General features: G+C 37.7%; 1 protein-coding gene across 6 annotated transcripts in view; it reads left to right on the top strand.

Moving 5' to 3' along the window:
* The window catches only part of MAPK8 (mitogen-activated protein kinase 8), a 167690-nt gene that overhangs the window by 127650 nt on the left and 22804 nt on the right, over window positions 1-17236 (top strand). For all 6 annotated transcript variants that reach the window (XR_008466903.1, XM_054204712.1, XM_054204711.1 and 3 more), the window contains 4 exons: window positions 11522-11688; window positions 14324-14453; window positions 15526-15584; window positions 15710-15848. Coding sequence is in view for 5 of the 6 variants with exons in the window: in XM_054204712.1 (XP_054060687.1) it covers window positions 11567-11688; window positions 14324-14453; window positions 15526-15584; window positions 15710-15848 (450 nt within the window). In the remaining variant the exon portion in view is untranslated. The remainder of the gene's footprint in view (window positions 1-11521; window positions 11689-14323; window positions 14454-15525; window positions 15585-15709; window positions 15849-17236) is intronic.

The following is a 17236-nucleotide window of genomic DNA, read 5'->3' on the forward strand; positions in this document are numbered from 1 at the left end:
GCTGGAGATGGGGGAGATCAGCCCCAAAGATGGACTTGCCGGAGTATAAGATGCAAGCATTTTTGAGGTAAAAATGGAAACAGGGAATAGATAGTGCGTACTGTTACGTGTGGAGAGAAGTATGGGGCAGAAGCCACCCAAAGCCTGGAGAGATTTATGTTTTGCAAGAAGGGGGCCTCATTTAGAGCATCTGAGAGTACCTCATCTGCAAATGGCTCAGTCAACACTGAAATGACCATGTGTACTTAAGCATGTTCAGTCTTAAAAATGCTTAATTTTCTCCATTTGAGTTTCTGCCTTCAGTCACTACCAATCGGGCTGAAGACTCAAACCACCTCATGATTCTTGAGGTCCTTTATACTTTTGTACTTGTGTCTAGAGATCATGGTTGTAAGAAAGCTCCCTGTATGTTAGGTAATAGGATTACTTGACTGTTCCAAACAGAACTGGGATTTGGGGAAAGACATCAATTGTGGAGAAGAAAATCAGATTATCAGACTTGTTTTGTGAGAGCCTCTTTCAAGAAGTGATAACAGGTCCTTGGGACGCTCTTTTGTAGACAACACAAAGTATTGAATTTAGCAGAATTTTAGATTTTACTAAGAGAGTTTTTATTGACAACTGATGAAGAAATAAGTATAGACTTTTTATTTACCAGGTTAAAAATTTAGAACAAGAAGTTGAACTTTAGGTATTTTACTAGTAGCTTACAAGACCAGTTTTATGCAAGTATTCTTTTCCAAGCAGTGTGATTTGTTGATCTTCCTTGTCAAAACAAAGACATGCTTCCACCTGTGCTTAGTGCGTCTTGTGCTCCCAATCGACCCATACACACTTGTTTTGTATTTAAAAGTAAAGCCAATGTTCATTTTAATTTTGCAGATTTCTTTATTTTACTTTTCTATAGATGTGAGAGGGGTCACTGTGCAGGTTTGAATTGGAATTCAGTATGGGGTGCAGGTGCTGCAATGGGAGCCTGTGCTGTTTTAGACAGCTCCCTGAGGCTCTAAGTGATTTTTGGAATGCAGAATTAAGTTCAGTTCATTGTGATTGCATTCAATTAGGTGATCTTTTTATGGTAACTGTAATAAGGTGAATATTGGCCAAGAGAAGGCTGCTGGAGTGGAGAAGGGAGTAGTTTATTTCCCTGTATATTCTCCCCTTCTTAGTAGATTCCTCAGATTGCAGTTGCTGTTTTAATATTCAGATGAGATGACAGAAATATATGAAGAAAACTATATATAGTTTTCTAGATGACTAGAAAAAGTTATCATGTGATCTGGCTGGAGCATGAGGTTAGAGCCACTATATGAGCCTGTAAACTGCAACGTTAAATCACTGGAAAGATTGCATTAGTATTAATGGACTTCATGCATTGTTAATCTAGGACTGTGCATAGTTGTTTCCTGTAAAATGTACTGAGAACAGAGTTAGTTTAACAGAAAGGGCTCTAAGTCTTCTCAAGAGATTTATCAACCTGGCAGTGATATTTGCTGAACCACTGAGGTAATTGGTTGGTACAAACAGCCCATATTGCATTCTCTTAAGTTTCATTTTGCTATTGCATAGTCAAAAGTTTTTGCTTTAAACATATTTATTTTTCTATACCAAACCTATCATCTTTTTCTGAAATTATCATCTTTAGCGGAGAAAGCCATCTATTGTTAAATATTTAACAAGCTCTTGGAAATAAAGAAATTGGCTTCGAATTTGCTCTAAAAAATTAGTATTAAAAAAGAAAACATAGCAGTCGTAAAGTTGGAAAAAATCAAATGCATCTTAAATCTCTTGTCTTCAGGCAAACTGAAATGATTTACCCTTCTCTGTTTGAACTTGAAAGCAGTAGACAAGTCATAACGTAGAAATCTTAATGTGCCCTTGTTGTGTTTATGCATATTTCCCCTGCCTCAGTACTTCTCTTCGGGATGAACACTGAGATCTGGTGTCCACCTTTGCTTTAGTGAATCTGTAACTAGTGAAGTTTGACTTTCTGATGGCCAAAAGATACATTAAAATATAATGTTATTTTAAGAAATGTACCTGCACTGCACTTCAGACCTGTGTTATGTAAGAATCACTCCAGTGTATTTGTGGTTTTGTTTAATAGTTGCCTGTAGAAGATAACTCCTGAGATCAAGCTGTAGCTTTTAAATTTTTTGCTATGCCACCCGTCCTGTGAGTGGCGAAGGCCAAACAGAGGACTCCTGTAGTGCAGACGTACGTTAGATGATGTGCAAGGCGCTTCCGTATCAATTACGCACAAGCTAAAGACCTCATTAAACACACGACAGCATTCAGAGTAGTTTAGGCAGTCGTGTGGAAGTTGTTCAACTTAAAACCATCTGATTCGTGAAGGTGTAATTTGAAACCTATGCAAAATGTTAAGAAAATTAATCCTATAGTCAACAATGAGAATATTTCACTTCAGAATAAGCTTCAGGTTTTTTAGACATTTTTAGCATTTATAATGGTCTAGTAATATCTTGCTGCATTGTTCATCCAGTTAACATTAACTCCTTTTTCCAAATTCCTTATCTGCTTTAGCATTTAACAGAGCTGGAAGTATTATGAAATATAACTTTTGGTTTCAAGGGCTGTATGGAAAAAGAAAATGTTACTAAAACCATGATTACTTTTGTGAATAACTGAATGAGTTATGAAGTTACCTTTAAGAAACAGAATGCTTTTGTTCTTTCATTTCCTAAATTTGAGCCTTTGAAGCATTTGTTTTATTAAGTATATGAAAACTGGGCCCTATTTGCAATATCCATTTAGCAGATGTCCAGAAGCCTTTAAAAGTGACAGCTGAAAATTAGGCAAGCATTCACATGCATACAAATCGGCTATGTGTGAACTGTATTTTCACAAAGAAATTAAATAAAATTCATTAATGCCAGAGCTTTATATACACTGTGCCTTTGTTTTTCTTTCAGTAGCAATCTAGCATATACTCAAAATACTGTTGGCTTTCTCTAGGTCAACCATGGATTCCTACAGAATGTTCATTTCGATAGTATTAGATCCCCTTCTAAATGGAGGTACTGAAACATCATTGATATGTAGCTTATGTGATTATAATGTTGATTGTATTACTACTGAATGTGTTAGGATGTATGCAGTTGCTAGTAATGTATGCAGTTGCTTTATATGAAAATTACCTTCTTCCATTTCTGTGTCTCTTTAACTGGCACGATCTTCATCTTTTGTCACGGGGCTTCTGAGCAGCTACTGTAGTAATCTTTCTTAATTGTAAAACAGTTTTGCCCAGGAGCCCCCACTCTTCAGCGTGTGTAAGGAAGTAGCTGTCTTAGTTGGTATTGGTGTTGTACCTAAGACATTGCTTATATCTTAGTACATTTCAAGGTATTAGGGTATGAAAATATCTTCTCAGCTGTACTTCTTCACTGCACTAGGAACAAACTGAATACGTATAATTTCTTATGTAAAAAGATACTTAGGGGTAAGGTATTGTGCGCTATAACATGGGATGAATCCTGGATTTTAATTTTATGTTGTCTAGTAAAGATATAAAACAGCAATTAACGAGCGGTCTTAGAGAACTTAGCTGTACAGAGCATATGTTTCTCCACCCTTTAAGCTGGCAGTATTCTAGCCACTCCTATTTCTATGTCCCTAGTGGGAAAATTATCTCTTGGGTTCTATTTCTTTGTCTGAAAGGAAGAGACATCTCTCAAATGCGTGCTTTTTGTCAGTTTGCAATGTAACCTGTGAAGCTTTCCTGTTAATTGTTACTAGCTCTAGTGAGGCGAAAGTGCAGAAGAGGTCATAAAATATTTTGTGCTCTTATGTAAATTGAGAGATCTTTTCTTCCACAAAACCTGTTCCATTTCTGTTCCTCTCTATGCCTGGAATGCATGCATTCAGGTCACTGCGTGAGAGAAGTAACATTATGCATAATTGTATGTTGTTTTTAAAGTGATCTCTGATTTAAAAAGCACAGACTTGGTATTCTAGTTGATGTGAAGGCTAGCAGGTGTAATAGCCAAGAAAATATTATTTGATGGTAGTGCTGTGCTGAAAGTAAATACTCAGATGTCTAGTTGAAAACACAGGAGTTTCCAATTAAATTCTAATTGTGGATACATAAACTTGCTGTAGTTAACTCAGGCGTATGACACTTAGGGCCCCTGTGGGCTGGGCAAGTTCCTGTAATTGCCTGCTGTTTCAGCTGAACTTCTCAGAGTCCAGGTGCAGACGAGCCTGGATTGATTTTAAAAGCAAAACGTAAGATTGCCCAAATCCAGCCATAATGACACAGGGGGTACAGTTCTGATAACCATGATACCACACACTCCGCATAAACCTCCACTGAGCCACACTAGTGCCAGCTCTAGTTCGAACGCATAAGTTCATTTACAGTTTGGGAGTGTGCTGTTTAGAGGTGAAACTCTGTTACTTTGGAGGCCCCTTTATATCATTGTCCAGTGGGGTAGATCATAGGCGTAAAAAGCATTAAATAAAACAGGGTCTGGAATGAGCATCAGCTCATCTCTCTGCCTTCTAGAGAAATCCATTTACACACTCTGCCAAGGTAAGTTTACCAAATATATTGCCGCTGTTTATATAATGTTGCCTTGCAGGTTTTTTGCTTTATCTATGTCTAATTCCATCTGGCCATTTCTAAGGCTTTTAATGCACCTGCAGTAGCACTTTTTAAGTGAAAGTTGTGTGAGCAAAGGATTAGCTCTTCTCTTTCTCACCCCACCTTTCTATCCCCAAATCCTCTGTTTCTCCAATGTATTTAGGCTGTACTGGAAAAGTATTTTCAAGTATGCTGTCCATACGTTGTCCTGTATCTTGATTAATAAATTGAATGCTTTCTGTATTGGAGACAAAGATTGATATTAGTATTAAAGTGCAGCATTATATTATCTTCAAGATATCTCAATATCCAGATATCAGCAAGTTTATATAGAATAGTCTTGTTGAGAAATGCTAAGGTACATGCCTTTCTTTAAACAGATGTTTGTGTATTTTTATATAAACATTGCTGTATATGGTTTCTTTTGTTCTAAAATCTTTCTGTTGTTTTAAATATGTTTATTTTAAAGCTGGGTGAAGAAATTTGGTCAATCTTCATTGTCAGTATTATTCACTTGAGGAGGAGGAGAAGGGGGCATCAATGAAACGTTTTTATAGGTGTCCATATTTCTTAAGGTTAGCCATAATATTTACTTTCATAGATATGTGCTAGTTGTATTTTCAAGGAGCTCTAAGTTCAACGTGTCCATGTTAGTGCTTTTACAACTTAAACTTTTATCAGGCTGTATAAAAGAAGTGATGAGTAGAAATTGTTGACCATCTTAAGTCTTCTGCAGGACTGTTGAATTTTAGTTGCTTTTAGTGGAAACAGACTAAGATTTATGCACAGCCTCGCAGGTCCCTGAGGGAACTTTCACTGTATGTATTTAGTGTTATTTCCATTTCTAACATTTTTGTTGTGCTTCCTTGGGTAAATGCTACTTAGAGCGATCTGAAGAATTAGTAATTTAATATGCTAAACCACACCGTGCTATCTTAGGGTTCAGTTTTGGAACATCCTTATCTTGAATCATTATGGGCTGCCACTAAAAGGTTGGCGTATATTGAAATTTGCTTAGGTGAGGTGTTTTTAAGGAAAAGCACAATAGTCGATGTGTGAGAGGAAATTGAGGTGTTCTGCATGATTCTTCCTCTGCTGACAGTTGACAGCCTTCTGGCAAGTTGACAGTTAATGGGACAAATGTATTATTAGTTTCCTCATTAATAATAGAAATCTGGAATCTGCATCCTGCCTTTCTTCCCATATGTGCTTCTGCAAAATTGCTTGAAAATGGAACAAAATGTCAAATTTCAGGCAGGCGAGTTTATCTGATGTAGCTTAATCATGTTTTAATGAAAACCATTGCAGGCATACATTGTGTAGGAATCTTGAAAGTGACAGTTTCTGAATTTAGACTTAGTTTAATATTTAAAGACTAAGAATTTGGGTGTTGTGGATCTTTGAAGCTAGACTTCATAAGACTAGTCACCAGTAAATTAGCAGATAGGAAAAAATGAAGCCTTTGGCTTTCTTCTGGGAGCTGTATTTATGGAGCTGGGCAATACCAGGCACTTCTGAGGATGTTTTTGTGAAAGGTGAAGAGACAGGGAGCACAACAGCTTCTGAGCTGAGTGGGAGCAAAGTATTGAGTGGAAGTAAACTTGCTTAGAAAATGAGAGACTCGGGCTTTCCATGGTTGGTGGACAAAACTGTGTAGAAGTTATAGGAGACTTTGAGGCGAGGTGTGCAGAGGAGATGGATGTCAGGGCTGGTTCAGGCTGAGGAAGATGTAATGGCTGTATGAAATGCCAGAGGGTTGGAGCCGAGGGGAAAGTGTATGTGTGTTCTGAGACCTCATCTGTGCTGATCTGGGTGCGTTACGCCCAAATGGCATATTTACATCCCACAATAGCTCACCATACAAAATTTGCAAGAAATGGCTTTTCTGAGAATTTACTCCCTTTCTTCTCAGGCTGAGTTAATCAGTTTTATGCTAGAAGAGCATGCATGTAAAATGAAGGGATAGACTCTCGCTAACACAGTAGAGGCTGATAATTTTTGATGAACAGCCCATGGGGCTGCAGAAAAAGCAATGATAATTTAGATGCAAGTGGAGATACTCCTCCTTCCTTACTCCAGGATACTTCTCCCTCCTTCCTCATTTATTCACTCTTCTCTCTTGCTATCACTGTTTAATTGATATAATTTTTCTATCCTGTCTGTTGGTCTGGGGTGCTTTGAATGGTGCTTTAGCCATCGTTATAAGCCTACACTTCAATCTCAAGTGAAGCCTATGGGAACAAACCTCATGGAAAGGAACCAACTCCTATGATTCTTGTTGCATGTGCTCAAGCATATGTTGAGCTACATGAAGATTTTTCAGGCTTATTTTTAAGTCAGTGAGGCAACAGACCAATGTATGTGTTCAGCTCGCCTGTTTGGTATCTTCATCCTTCTCGTATTTTGAACTGGGCTGGCTGTCAATACTCTGAGTAATGGTAAACAAGAATATCCTAGTTCAAAGTAGACTTTTTTGGTTTTCTGGTGCACATTGGGATAGAAGATAAGTATATTAGTCTGTAAAAGATACATTAAATTTGAAGTGGTACTCCAGAGCTGCTCTGTGCAAATGTATATTCAAGTACAAAAACTTCCCAGTTGTATCTGAGTATTTATTTTTCTTCTGTGTTTTGACTGCTTTTACTCATATTACACCCTAACTTGAAGTTTCTCAGGAGTTCTTTAATATTTTCTTTTTCAGAGAGCAGTCCTTTGCCTGGAATAATGCCTTACTGAAAGTGCAGAAGTTTGGTTTTGCTTTAAGAGCAGGGTTGTTTGTTTTTACTCGCTTCCTCGTCTAAATAGTTCCTGCAAAGGCAATATTTGCACTGCAAAACCCATCTCCCCAGTTTTGCTCTTTACTCATTTCCTAGGACTTGGAAATATTGCCATAATAGTGGTCTGAGAAACGTTCAGTCCTGCAAGGCTGGTGATGTTTGGGTCGAGGTAGCAGTGGGGTGATTGAGGCATGGTCCAGGTAAATCAGATCTCTTGCAGAATACCCGTAGCTATTATAAGAACAGCTTTTATAAGGAGTTACTTCAAAAGTTTCACGACTAAGGGGGAAGCATTCACTGAAACTTGCTTGTAATTTATTTTGTAAAGAGTTAGATAGGTACACTGGCAACTAGAAGACTGGGGTTTTTCATCTCTCAGTAGAAACATACAGTGTATTGTACGCTATTCAGAATTATTCAGATGCAATGTATGGCATGTTTTTTAACAACATTTTAAAGAGTCCAGTGTCAGGGAAAACCTTTTAAACCATCACCTGATAGTGCTTTTATAGAATGTTATGGGTTTTTCCATTTTATTTCTTTATTCTTTACTAATTCAATTTTTTTGTTTATTTTTGTTGGTTTGGTTTTGGTTTGGTTATTTTTTTTTTTTTAAGTTCTAAGTGTGGTGACTGACATCAGTCGGTGACTTTTTCAACAGGGTAGAGGTACATTTAATGATATCTGACTGTCACCTAATCATGTGTATCAAACATGCAGCTCATTCTTTTTTAAGTAACCAATTATAATTAATCCATTCACAGCAGGAGTTTGTAATTTGTGTGGAATTCAGATCAGAATGCAGTAATTCTTGGGACTAGAAACTTTAACAGATTTTTTTATAATTTTTTTTTCCCAAATCTTCTAACTGTAACTCTTACACTGTATGACAATTCAGGGCATTTTATCTACAGTATTTTGATTTAGGAATCTATGTTGGAATAGTTTTTATTTTGAAAATTTTTGAACAGCTACTTAAATACATTTGAAATATTTGAATTTTGGACTATAAATATTTTTTGATTGTTGAAGTAGATGTTACAGATGTTTCCTTTCTCCATATAGGCAGTCCAGTGAAAAGAAACTTTGGCTCTAACTGATTTCAAGCTTGGGGAGCAAAATCATCTCATACTAGCTCTGAGGCTTGAAAAAGCCTAGTTAGACACGGCTTCTTTAGATAAGGCTGGTTTTCTCCATGGGCATGGAAAGGCAGGTGAGGCTTTCTGTTCCTCACGCACAGCAGAGAGTGGAAGTGGTAAAACCAAGGACTGTTGAAGAAGGGGAGACTCAGCCTAGAAGGAGTGAGACGATGCTTATGTATAGGTGAAACTATCCTTCGTGCTTTCTCTCTCTCTGACCAGTGAGTAGATTGCCTGTCTTCCCTGGTGGCTTTGCTTTGGGAGATACCTACAGAATGCAGGGGGACAGACCGTGAGAGCATAGCACTTCCTGGTGATTTCCTCTATCTGTGATACTGTTGCTGGCTAAAGGGAAAAATGGAATTTACATACCAAACCTTGTCACAAACTTGATTTTTTCAGGATCAGCATAGCTACCATAATAGTCCAGAGTGTGGGCTTTCCAATTATGAAGCTTAAACCTAGTGTACAGATGGTTGGTTTATTTTTTTTCATTTATATTTGGAGCAGGGAGCGGTAGACTAATGGGTTGTAGGCAGTACTTAGGTGACTGCAAAGCTAATATATTCAGAATGGAGTGAAAGCTTTATTATGGAAAGATTCTTTTTTTACTTTAGTAAGAATTCTTTCTTTTACTTTAGTGAAAATAAGCGAGAATTTATTTTATATGCTGCCTATATGCTAAAATACTATTATGAATTATAAAATGATTAGTAACTGCAAGTTTCCCAGTACATATTACCAAGCACGTTTTCCACTATTGAACATGTAACAAATGACAAAACTTTAAGGCAATAAAATTTGTTTGGTAATGATACCACTTAAGGTATATGTGGAAAATCTCTTAATACAAAAGGAATTATTTTCTAAGACAATACTATCTCAAGATCTTTTCTTAAACTATACTTGCTTTGTTTCACCCTTTGATTCTTTGAGTCTTACCACATTGAAAGAAAATTCAATTAAATACTTGGCTTTGGCTATTCAAAATACTGACCTTTAAGTGGGAAGGTGTCAACATTAATCTGAAAACATTGGGTGGAGAGGAACAGCTCTTGCTGCATTTGTTTCTGATGAATTATCCAAACTGAAGTATTAAACTTCCATTATCTTAATGCTGATACCAAACAGCAGAGCTCTATCTGCTAAACTGTTCTGGCTAATCCTACATTGTTCAGTGTCACTACATCTTAATTCAGTTTTAGTGGATAAACTCAATAGTGTTTTTTTCTCAGCTGACGATGAACAGATGTAAGATTGTGTGCATTATTGTCTTCATTCAAAAATTTGTTTGGCTGATTTCGTACCTTCCATAAAAAATTTTCTCTCCGCTAATTCAGGGCTTTTTTTATCATTATGTATTTGTTGGGCATCTTTATTCTAAAACTTTGTCTGAGTACATCTGTGAAGAAAGTGTTGAGGCAGAGGCATAGTCCAAAGATGTAGTGATAAAAGGGATGGGGAAGAGAGAGCTGGGGATGCTGTCATGTATTCCTAAGAAATTAGGCTTTTTGTTCCCTCCAGTAAGCCTACCTCCACCCATAGAGCTGCCATTTACAGTTGGGTTCCTCAGCTTGTATACAGTTTTTCTTGTGCTAGGCAACGATTCTTGTCTAATTATGCCTCCCCTATCTACTGCAGAAGGAAGCCTTTAACAATACTGCTAATACGCTGATACAAGCTCCTTTGGTATTTAGGTCAGTCTTTGTGACAGAGACTCGGGTTTTTAAAAGTATTTTGGAAAAGTGGCTTGTTTAATAGATGTTTCTTCTGAGATAAATGCCAACTAAGGTAGTGCATTTTTTGCTTATAATACACCAAGTAGTTAAAAATGTGTCCTTTTTAGAACGTTTTTAGAGTGCTTTTTATTGCATCTGTGTAGGTGAAATGAATACAGGTTAGCTAGCTGAAAGTGGAATTTGGGAAGTTTACAGATTCTTAAAAGAATTCGACTTGTACAACATTTGTGGTTATTTGTGGAGGCCACATTTGCGCTGCCTGTGTTTTCAAAGCTTACTTAAAATTTAACAAATGTATAATGTCATGGCGTATGGAAGCTAAGAGTAATATGTGAAAATGTTCCTTAGGTTAGTAACAAGGGAAGACAGCGTGCTCTTGCTCTTGAAGAAATTTCTTCTTCTAGTCAAGCAGGGATTTGTGCTACTAAACATCTATTACAGCTACACCCAAAACCCATGTGAAGAGAAAATTAAAAGCACACCGCTAACATCAAAGAAAGAGGAAACAATACAGTAAAAGCCACCGTGCAGTTTTATTTTTTTTCTCCTGGGGACGTGTGCATTGAGATGCTGCCTTTCTATTGTTTTAATATGAGGGGGGTTTGGTGGAATATACATCCTTTTTTCTTGCTCTTCTTCTCTCTTTCCCTGATGGTTACTTTTATTCATAGGAGCTAGTGTGGGAGATGCCTGACAAGGCCAGTTTTCCTTTCCTGGCCTAGACTGACTGTGTCTGTTTCCACATCAGTGACAGAAATTCCTGGCAGTTGTGAACAAGATTATTTTGATGATTGCAATGTCTGGAAGACTTGGTGATGTTTTGTCACTCTTGTGTGTACGGAGTCACATGACAATTTAGGTTGGATGGGTTGGATGGGACCTCTGAATAGTGCCTGGTCCAAACCCCACTTCCTCGCTGCATGTGTGTGTGTGAAGGGATGGCAACTCTCTTGCAGCTCCTCTGGATGACGCATAGCTTCCTGCCTTCTAATCTTCTGTCATTGCCAAAGATTTTTGCTACCATCCATTCACTTTTGTTTTTCTGTTATTTTTTGCCCTTCTAGAATCCTATCTTGGGAACATTCCTAAAAATAAAACGTTTCGGGCACATGCCATCTCATTCCTGCAGACATTAAAAATAACATCAGTTTGCATATGGGACTTATTTGGGAAGTGTCTTCCGCATATTATAAAGAATTTTGCCTTTTGTCAGATTACATACAGTTGTAAAATCTTAGTTTTTCAAATTTTATTTCTTTACAGGCCAGAAGCAAAATTTGGATGAAGTGATCTAACTAAATTGCCGTCATGAGCAGAAGCAAGCGTGACAACAATTTCTACAGTGTTGAAATTGGAGACTCTACTTTCACAGTATTGAAACGGTATCAGAACTTAAAACCAATAGGATCAGGAGCACAAGGGATAGTATGGTAAGGTTTCTTTAAAATTTAAATGTACTTTTACATTCCCTTAATAGAATTTTCTGAGTCCTTTAATTGTTTGTTACTGAGAAGGAGTGTGGAGAACTACCTTTTATGTGTAAAACAGCAATAGTAATTCTTGGTCATTTAACAGTAATTGTTGGCTGTTTTTCCCCAACAAGGGCTGTTGCTTTTGGTCCTATGTCCTTTCCTGCTTCTGAACTGATGCCCTTCTGTGCAAATTCAGTCAGCTGTGCAGAGTCCCATAAATTAATGGGGGGGGGAAACCTGAATAAAGAAACTAATCTTAATCCTAAACCATACTTCCTACAGTGAAACAAGATCCAGAAATACTCTAGATAATATTTGCTGCTTGTAAATGCTTTTACTTCTTAAAATGGTTTGTTAGGGGCCTATTTCATTTAGTTTCATAATCTAAGTAGTCTCTGATACTGGTTAGTGAGCATTTGTGATGCTGATTGTTATTATAATATGCAAATACTTGATGCAGCTCAGGAAAATATGACTTGACAATATAATTTTCTGAATAAGAGATTTGCTGTGTGGACTGAAGAGTGTCTGATTGATTGAAGATTGGTGACAACTAGCTGTTTCTAGGCACTGTTTCCTGTGCAGTGACATTGCCCCAAAGATAAATGTCGATTTAAGCTTCTTGTGAGCTTTTTGAGGGTTCAGGAGAAGGATATAGATAGCACAGGAACTTGCAGATTTTCCAATTTATTGTAACTCTTAAGATGCTAACCACAGGGACATAAAAAATACAAAAGAAACATCAAGGAAGAGAAGGGTAGGGGAAAGCATCTTCTCAAATACTTTCCCCTGTAACCTCTTCACTTCCTTGATCTTGTCTTGATCAATGTTTAGAGAATGTGTGGTGTGGGTGGGTTTTTAGTTCGTTTTTGTGTTTTAGCTGGGTTAATAATAAAACAGTGTGCTTAGTGCAAATGGAAATTTGAAGGCCAGTACTCTAGAAAGAGGTATTTTTGAAGTGGTAACTTCTGGCATTATTTGGTCTGTAACTAGCAGCAGCAGAAAAACTGATCTGGATTTTGTTTGCATGTGTGTTAATATAATGAGGACGTAGACAGTTGTTTGACTGGATTTTGTTTAGTTGCTACAGAAAGGCCTGCAAAAGCTTTGGATGTTATTGCTGTCCTTCTCATTCCCAGTCATATGTTACTGCCTGTTTTCCAAATTTACTGCCCCTCCTGGAGCTGAGATCCAGGCCTGACCGTGTAATTACTCTAGTTTCATTCTGTAATTGTTGCTAGTGGTAATTGAAGCCTTTTCAGTTAAACCTCTCTGATTACTCTGAGAAGGACTGCAGTGCTCATGTGGTTAAATCTTGCCCGTGTCTGGAGGAGACAGGGTGTAATTCTTGTGATTTGGGTGGGGTTTTTTGTTGCGTTTTTTTTTTTTTTACAAGCTGATGTAACTTGATTTGGAGGAATATTAAGTAGGTGGCCTAAAGGCTCAACCATATCTAATACTGAAGTGGACTCTAAGGCTACCGTTATGTACTGGGGATGTACAAGTTTAAATACTGGTGCAGGAGTCCCATGTTGGCAATCTTTCCTGGCTGCTCTTTCATAAGATATTCCTTATCTTGGGAATAAGGTGGGGGAAATTCCAGACAGTGGAAAATGTAAACCAAAGAAAGTTACCAGTATATGTTGTTCCCATTTTTTCTTTTTTCTATAGTGACTAGAGGTTTTGATGATGTAATTTAAGCCTACATACTGTATAGACAACATGCTTTTCCAAGTAGCTAGTTGGATTTAGTAGATGCTCACCATTTACTGGCAGATATTCATCATTAGGTCTGAGTACCATTCTTGGTAAGAGACAAAAAACCAGTATTTTCCCTGCTGAGGCTTTTTTTAGTAACTGATAAATATTTCCTGAGTCTGCCTGGTAGTCAGCTGTCGTATTACCTCTTACAGGAAACAAAATCCGTGCCTTCCTGCCATGGAAATGTGATATGTATGGGAGTTGTCCCCTGTAACAGTCTTCATCAGTTAAACAGCCCGTGTCACTGAATCATATGACAATCTTGGCATTAGTCTGCAAACAAAATATTATTCTTTCTTTTTACCAAGTAAAAGACAGTGACATCAAGATGTTAAAGCTTTCCTAACATTTTTTTTTTTTGTTTTAACTTGACATTTATGCGGTCATTGTCATGAGGATATTAAGCAACTGCATAAGTGAAAGCATGGGACCTTTATACAACCTGCTTTTCCTCTCTCCTTCTCCCTTCCTTTCTGTGTGAAGATTTTACATAAAATTGATGTGCTTTTTATGTTTGAAGTGTTTTGGATCGTTTTTAGACGGTCTGTTCTTGAGTGCCAATGAGTGGCAAGAACTCAATATCTTTAGTAAGATATTTTAGGAAGCAGATATCCTGCATTATTTCCTGGAGATTGTCATGTGTTAATACTATGAAGCTGGGAAACATTTCTAAATTTTGAATCGCTCAGCATACAAGAGCACTTTGCTATTACATAATACCGGAAATTTGGTTTATCTGCAGACACGATACAAGGTATCTGAAAAAGGTAGCAACTGCCACAGCTTAAAGGACCTTGACACTGAGATGTGGTAATGTTATTTTTAATTACAGTGCAGCTTATGATGCCATCCTCGAACGAAATGTTGCAATCAAGAAGTTAAGCCGACCGTTTCAGAACCAAACTCACGCAAAAAGAGCCTACAGAGAGCTTGTTCTTATGAAGTGCGTTAATCACAAAAATGTGAGTGCAGTGTCCTGCTTTATATGTTAAAGACTTAACTGGAAGGTTATTCTTTGTAAAAGTCTTAAAAGTGACTTCAGAGGATGGTATCCTCTGTAGAGATTTTCATTGTGTGGTTGTATCTCTGTGATAAGCACAGAAGGTCTTTCAGAAGAGCTATTATTGACTAATTTTTATACCAGCCCAATCTTTAACTACCCCCTTTACTCAGGAAGGGAGCAAGTGTTACATTACTACGCTTTGCAGGCAGCTGGCAAATAAAAATACCAATAGTGGTAAGTGCATCCTTGTTTCTGTTGTTGTTGCTAGACAGATAGGAGAAGAAAGGATGTTGTGCTTTTTTTTCCCCTGGTGCATGAATGAGTTAGGAATCTTGTGTTGTGACAACAGAAACTGTCTGATGCTTAAGAAGCTGTGGAGTAGACCAGATCACAGAGAAATGGGGAGAAATTAAGTGATAAAAGTTGAACCACAGATGGCTGGTATTGTCCATTTTCTTCCTTCAGAGACTGCTGTGTGCAGTCTTCCTCACCTTCCCTCTTAATCCCCCTTCAGCAAGATAAAATTCCCCCTGCCTGCTAAGGAAGGAGAAAGTCATAGAAGACTTACTCTGTCTTTTAGCTGCTTGGGAAAATTTTGTATTTTTTATAAGACAGAGATGGTTTATATGTGGATTCTCTGAAGGAATTTTTACCTAATAGCATAATTTGTACGATGATAAACTTTTGCAAGCCTGACTGACTCTTGATGAGTAGTTGCTTGACCTGTTCCTGCACATCCCATCTGTTCTTAGCAACTGGGAAGACTCACGAAATTCCTTAGGTTTTAAACTTTGAATATCATCTTGTTAATGCCCACAGAGTGTCCTTACATTATGTGATTTGTGGAGGAAAGACATTCCTCCTAAAATCATTAGCATCTATTACAGCGCGTTAGGTCTGGTTGAGCCACTGAGCATCTTGAGCTTCAGTGTGTACCAGCAGGTTCACATCAGAATACTGGCTATCAGTTTTGAAATGTTGACTTTGATATTGCTATGGTGCAATTATACTTCCTCTCCCCCTTCCTACAGATAATCGGCCTACTGAATGTGTTCACACCACAAAAATCCCTGGAAGAATTTCAAGACGTGTAAGTCTGATTTGAACTAAAGCTGAGAATTAATTTAAAGTATATTCATGCAGAAAGATGAACACACGAAAGAACACAATATAATGGCAGTGTTATCTGATTATTATTTTTTTTTTCTTCATAAGCTACATAGTGATGGAGCTCATGGATGCAAATCTCTGCCAAGTGATTCAGATGGAGCTAGACCATGAACGAATGTCTTATCTTCTTTATCAAATGCTGTGTGGTATCAAACATCTTCATTCAGCTGGAATTATACATAGGGTAAGTGAACTTAAGTGTGTATATTTTGCATTGCATCTGGTTTTGCCTTGAGTATTTAATTCAGAAATTTGAGCACAAAGGTTGATCCATAGCCTGTCCCATAGGCAGACAGAGAAAGCTGGAGAGAAATCATCACGCTTAGCTTTTCCAATGTAATTCTGGAATGAACCTTTTGAATGTTTGAATGATTTGATAATAATCTGCACAGAGCAACTGAAGATTTTTGCATTACCTCCTCTAATTCTATATAATGTTCTTTTTCAGTAGTCATGGCAGGAAAAAATATCTGAAAGCATCTCTGCCTTTATTGTTTTGGTAACCAAACCTGAAATGCCATCTTTTGTAAGAACTGCCCATTTTATTTCTGCTCTTTTACTAGCAGAGTAATAATAAATATCTGAAGTCTCCAGATAAAACAGATGATGATAAACGCCTGTAAGTGGATCTTTCATATACCTGTGTGTCACAAAGCATTCGCTCAGACTGCCTGCAGGCGAAACTGACTACTGCTTTTTAAATGGCATGTGTGTGTTGCAATCCAGTCAAGAAATTCTGAATTTAAGATTGCCTGTTAAAGTTGAACATCTCATATATATTTGTACGTAGTGTAAAGATTGCTTGAGATTTAGCAGAGATTTAATCTCTGCTGGTTTGGGAAATTGTAAGCTTATAGTTCTACAGTGATATGTTTTTCATTGTATTTTTTTTTGGAGAGTTTTAAAAGCTTTCATTTCTGAAAGGATGTAGAAGATGTAATTAAACTTATTTATGTGTGATACTTTCAGTCATTACTGCATAGTCTTCCTCATGGATGTTGTACACAGCAAAACAAATCATCACTGGCAATTCTGAGTGCTACCGCAGGAATTGCTGTGTTAGGATGCTTGTCCAGTTAATTAGTCCACCTCGTTGTGACCGGTGTGTTGAATGGCCTGCAAGCTGGATCTGGCAGTATGACACTCCTGTTCAATCTGGCCTCGAGACTAGAGAATATGTTTGAATGGCCGAAGAGCTTCCTTTAGCTAGCTCTAGTACTCATCAGCTGCCTTGTTCCAGTGAGGAGCTTGGGGAGGGAAGGTGAAGGTTCCTTCTTGTGTGCAGCTTGCCCTGAACTGCTGCGTTTGGAAGAGATGGGCGAGGGAAGGTAGGCAGAAGCATCGCCTGCAACCAGGCATTGGACCCTGTGCTTCTTGGTCTGCATTGAGACAGGTCGGTGGGCTTCTTGCATTGTTCTGGGAATGCTGGGCAAAACTCGGTTTCTTCACTTGCCACAAGTTGTGGTATTATATTGCATAGGACTGATATTAGCAGCCCATTGTGTCCTAATGCGTGCGTCTGTGGGATTGAAATAATGATTTTGTCCACAGCTTCACATTTTCTGGTCTATT

Source organism: Rissa tridactyla, chromosome 6, assembly GCF_028500815.1.
Source record: "Rissa tridactyla isolate bRisTri1 chromosome 6, bRisTri1.patW.cur.20221130, whole genome shotgun sequence".
Lineage (NCBI taxonomy): Eukaryota > Metazoa > Chordata > Aves > Charadriiformes > Laridae > Rissa > Rissa tridactyla.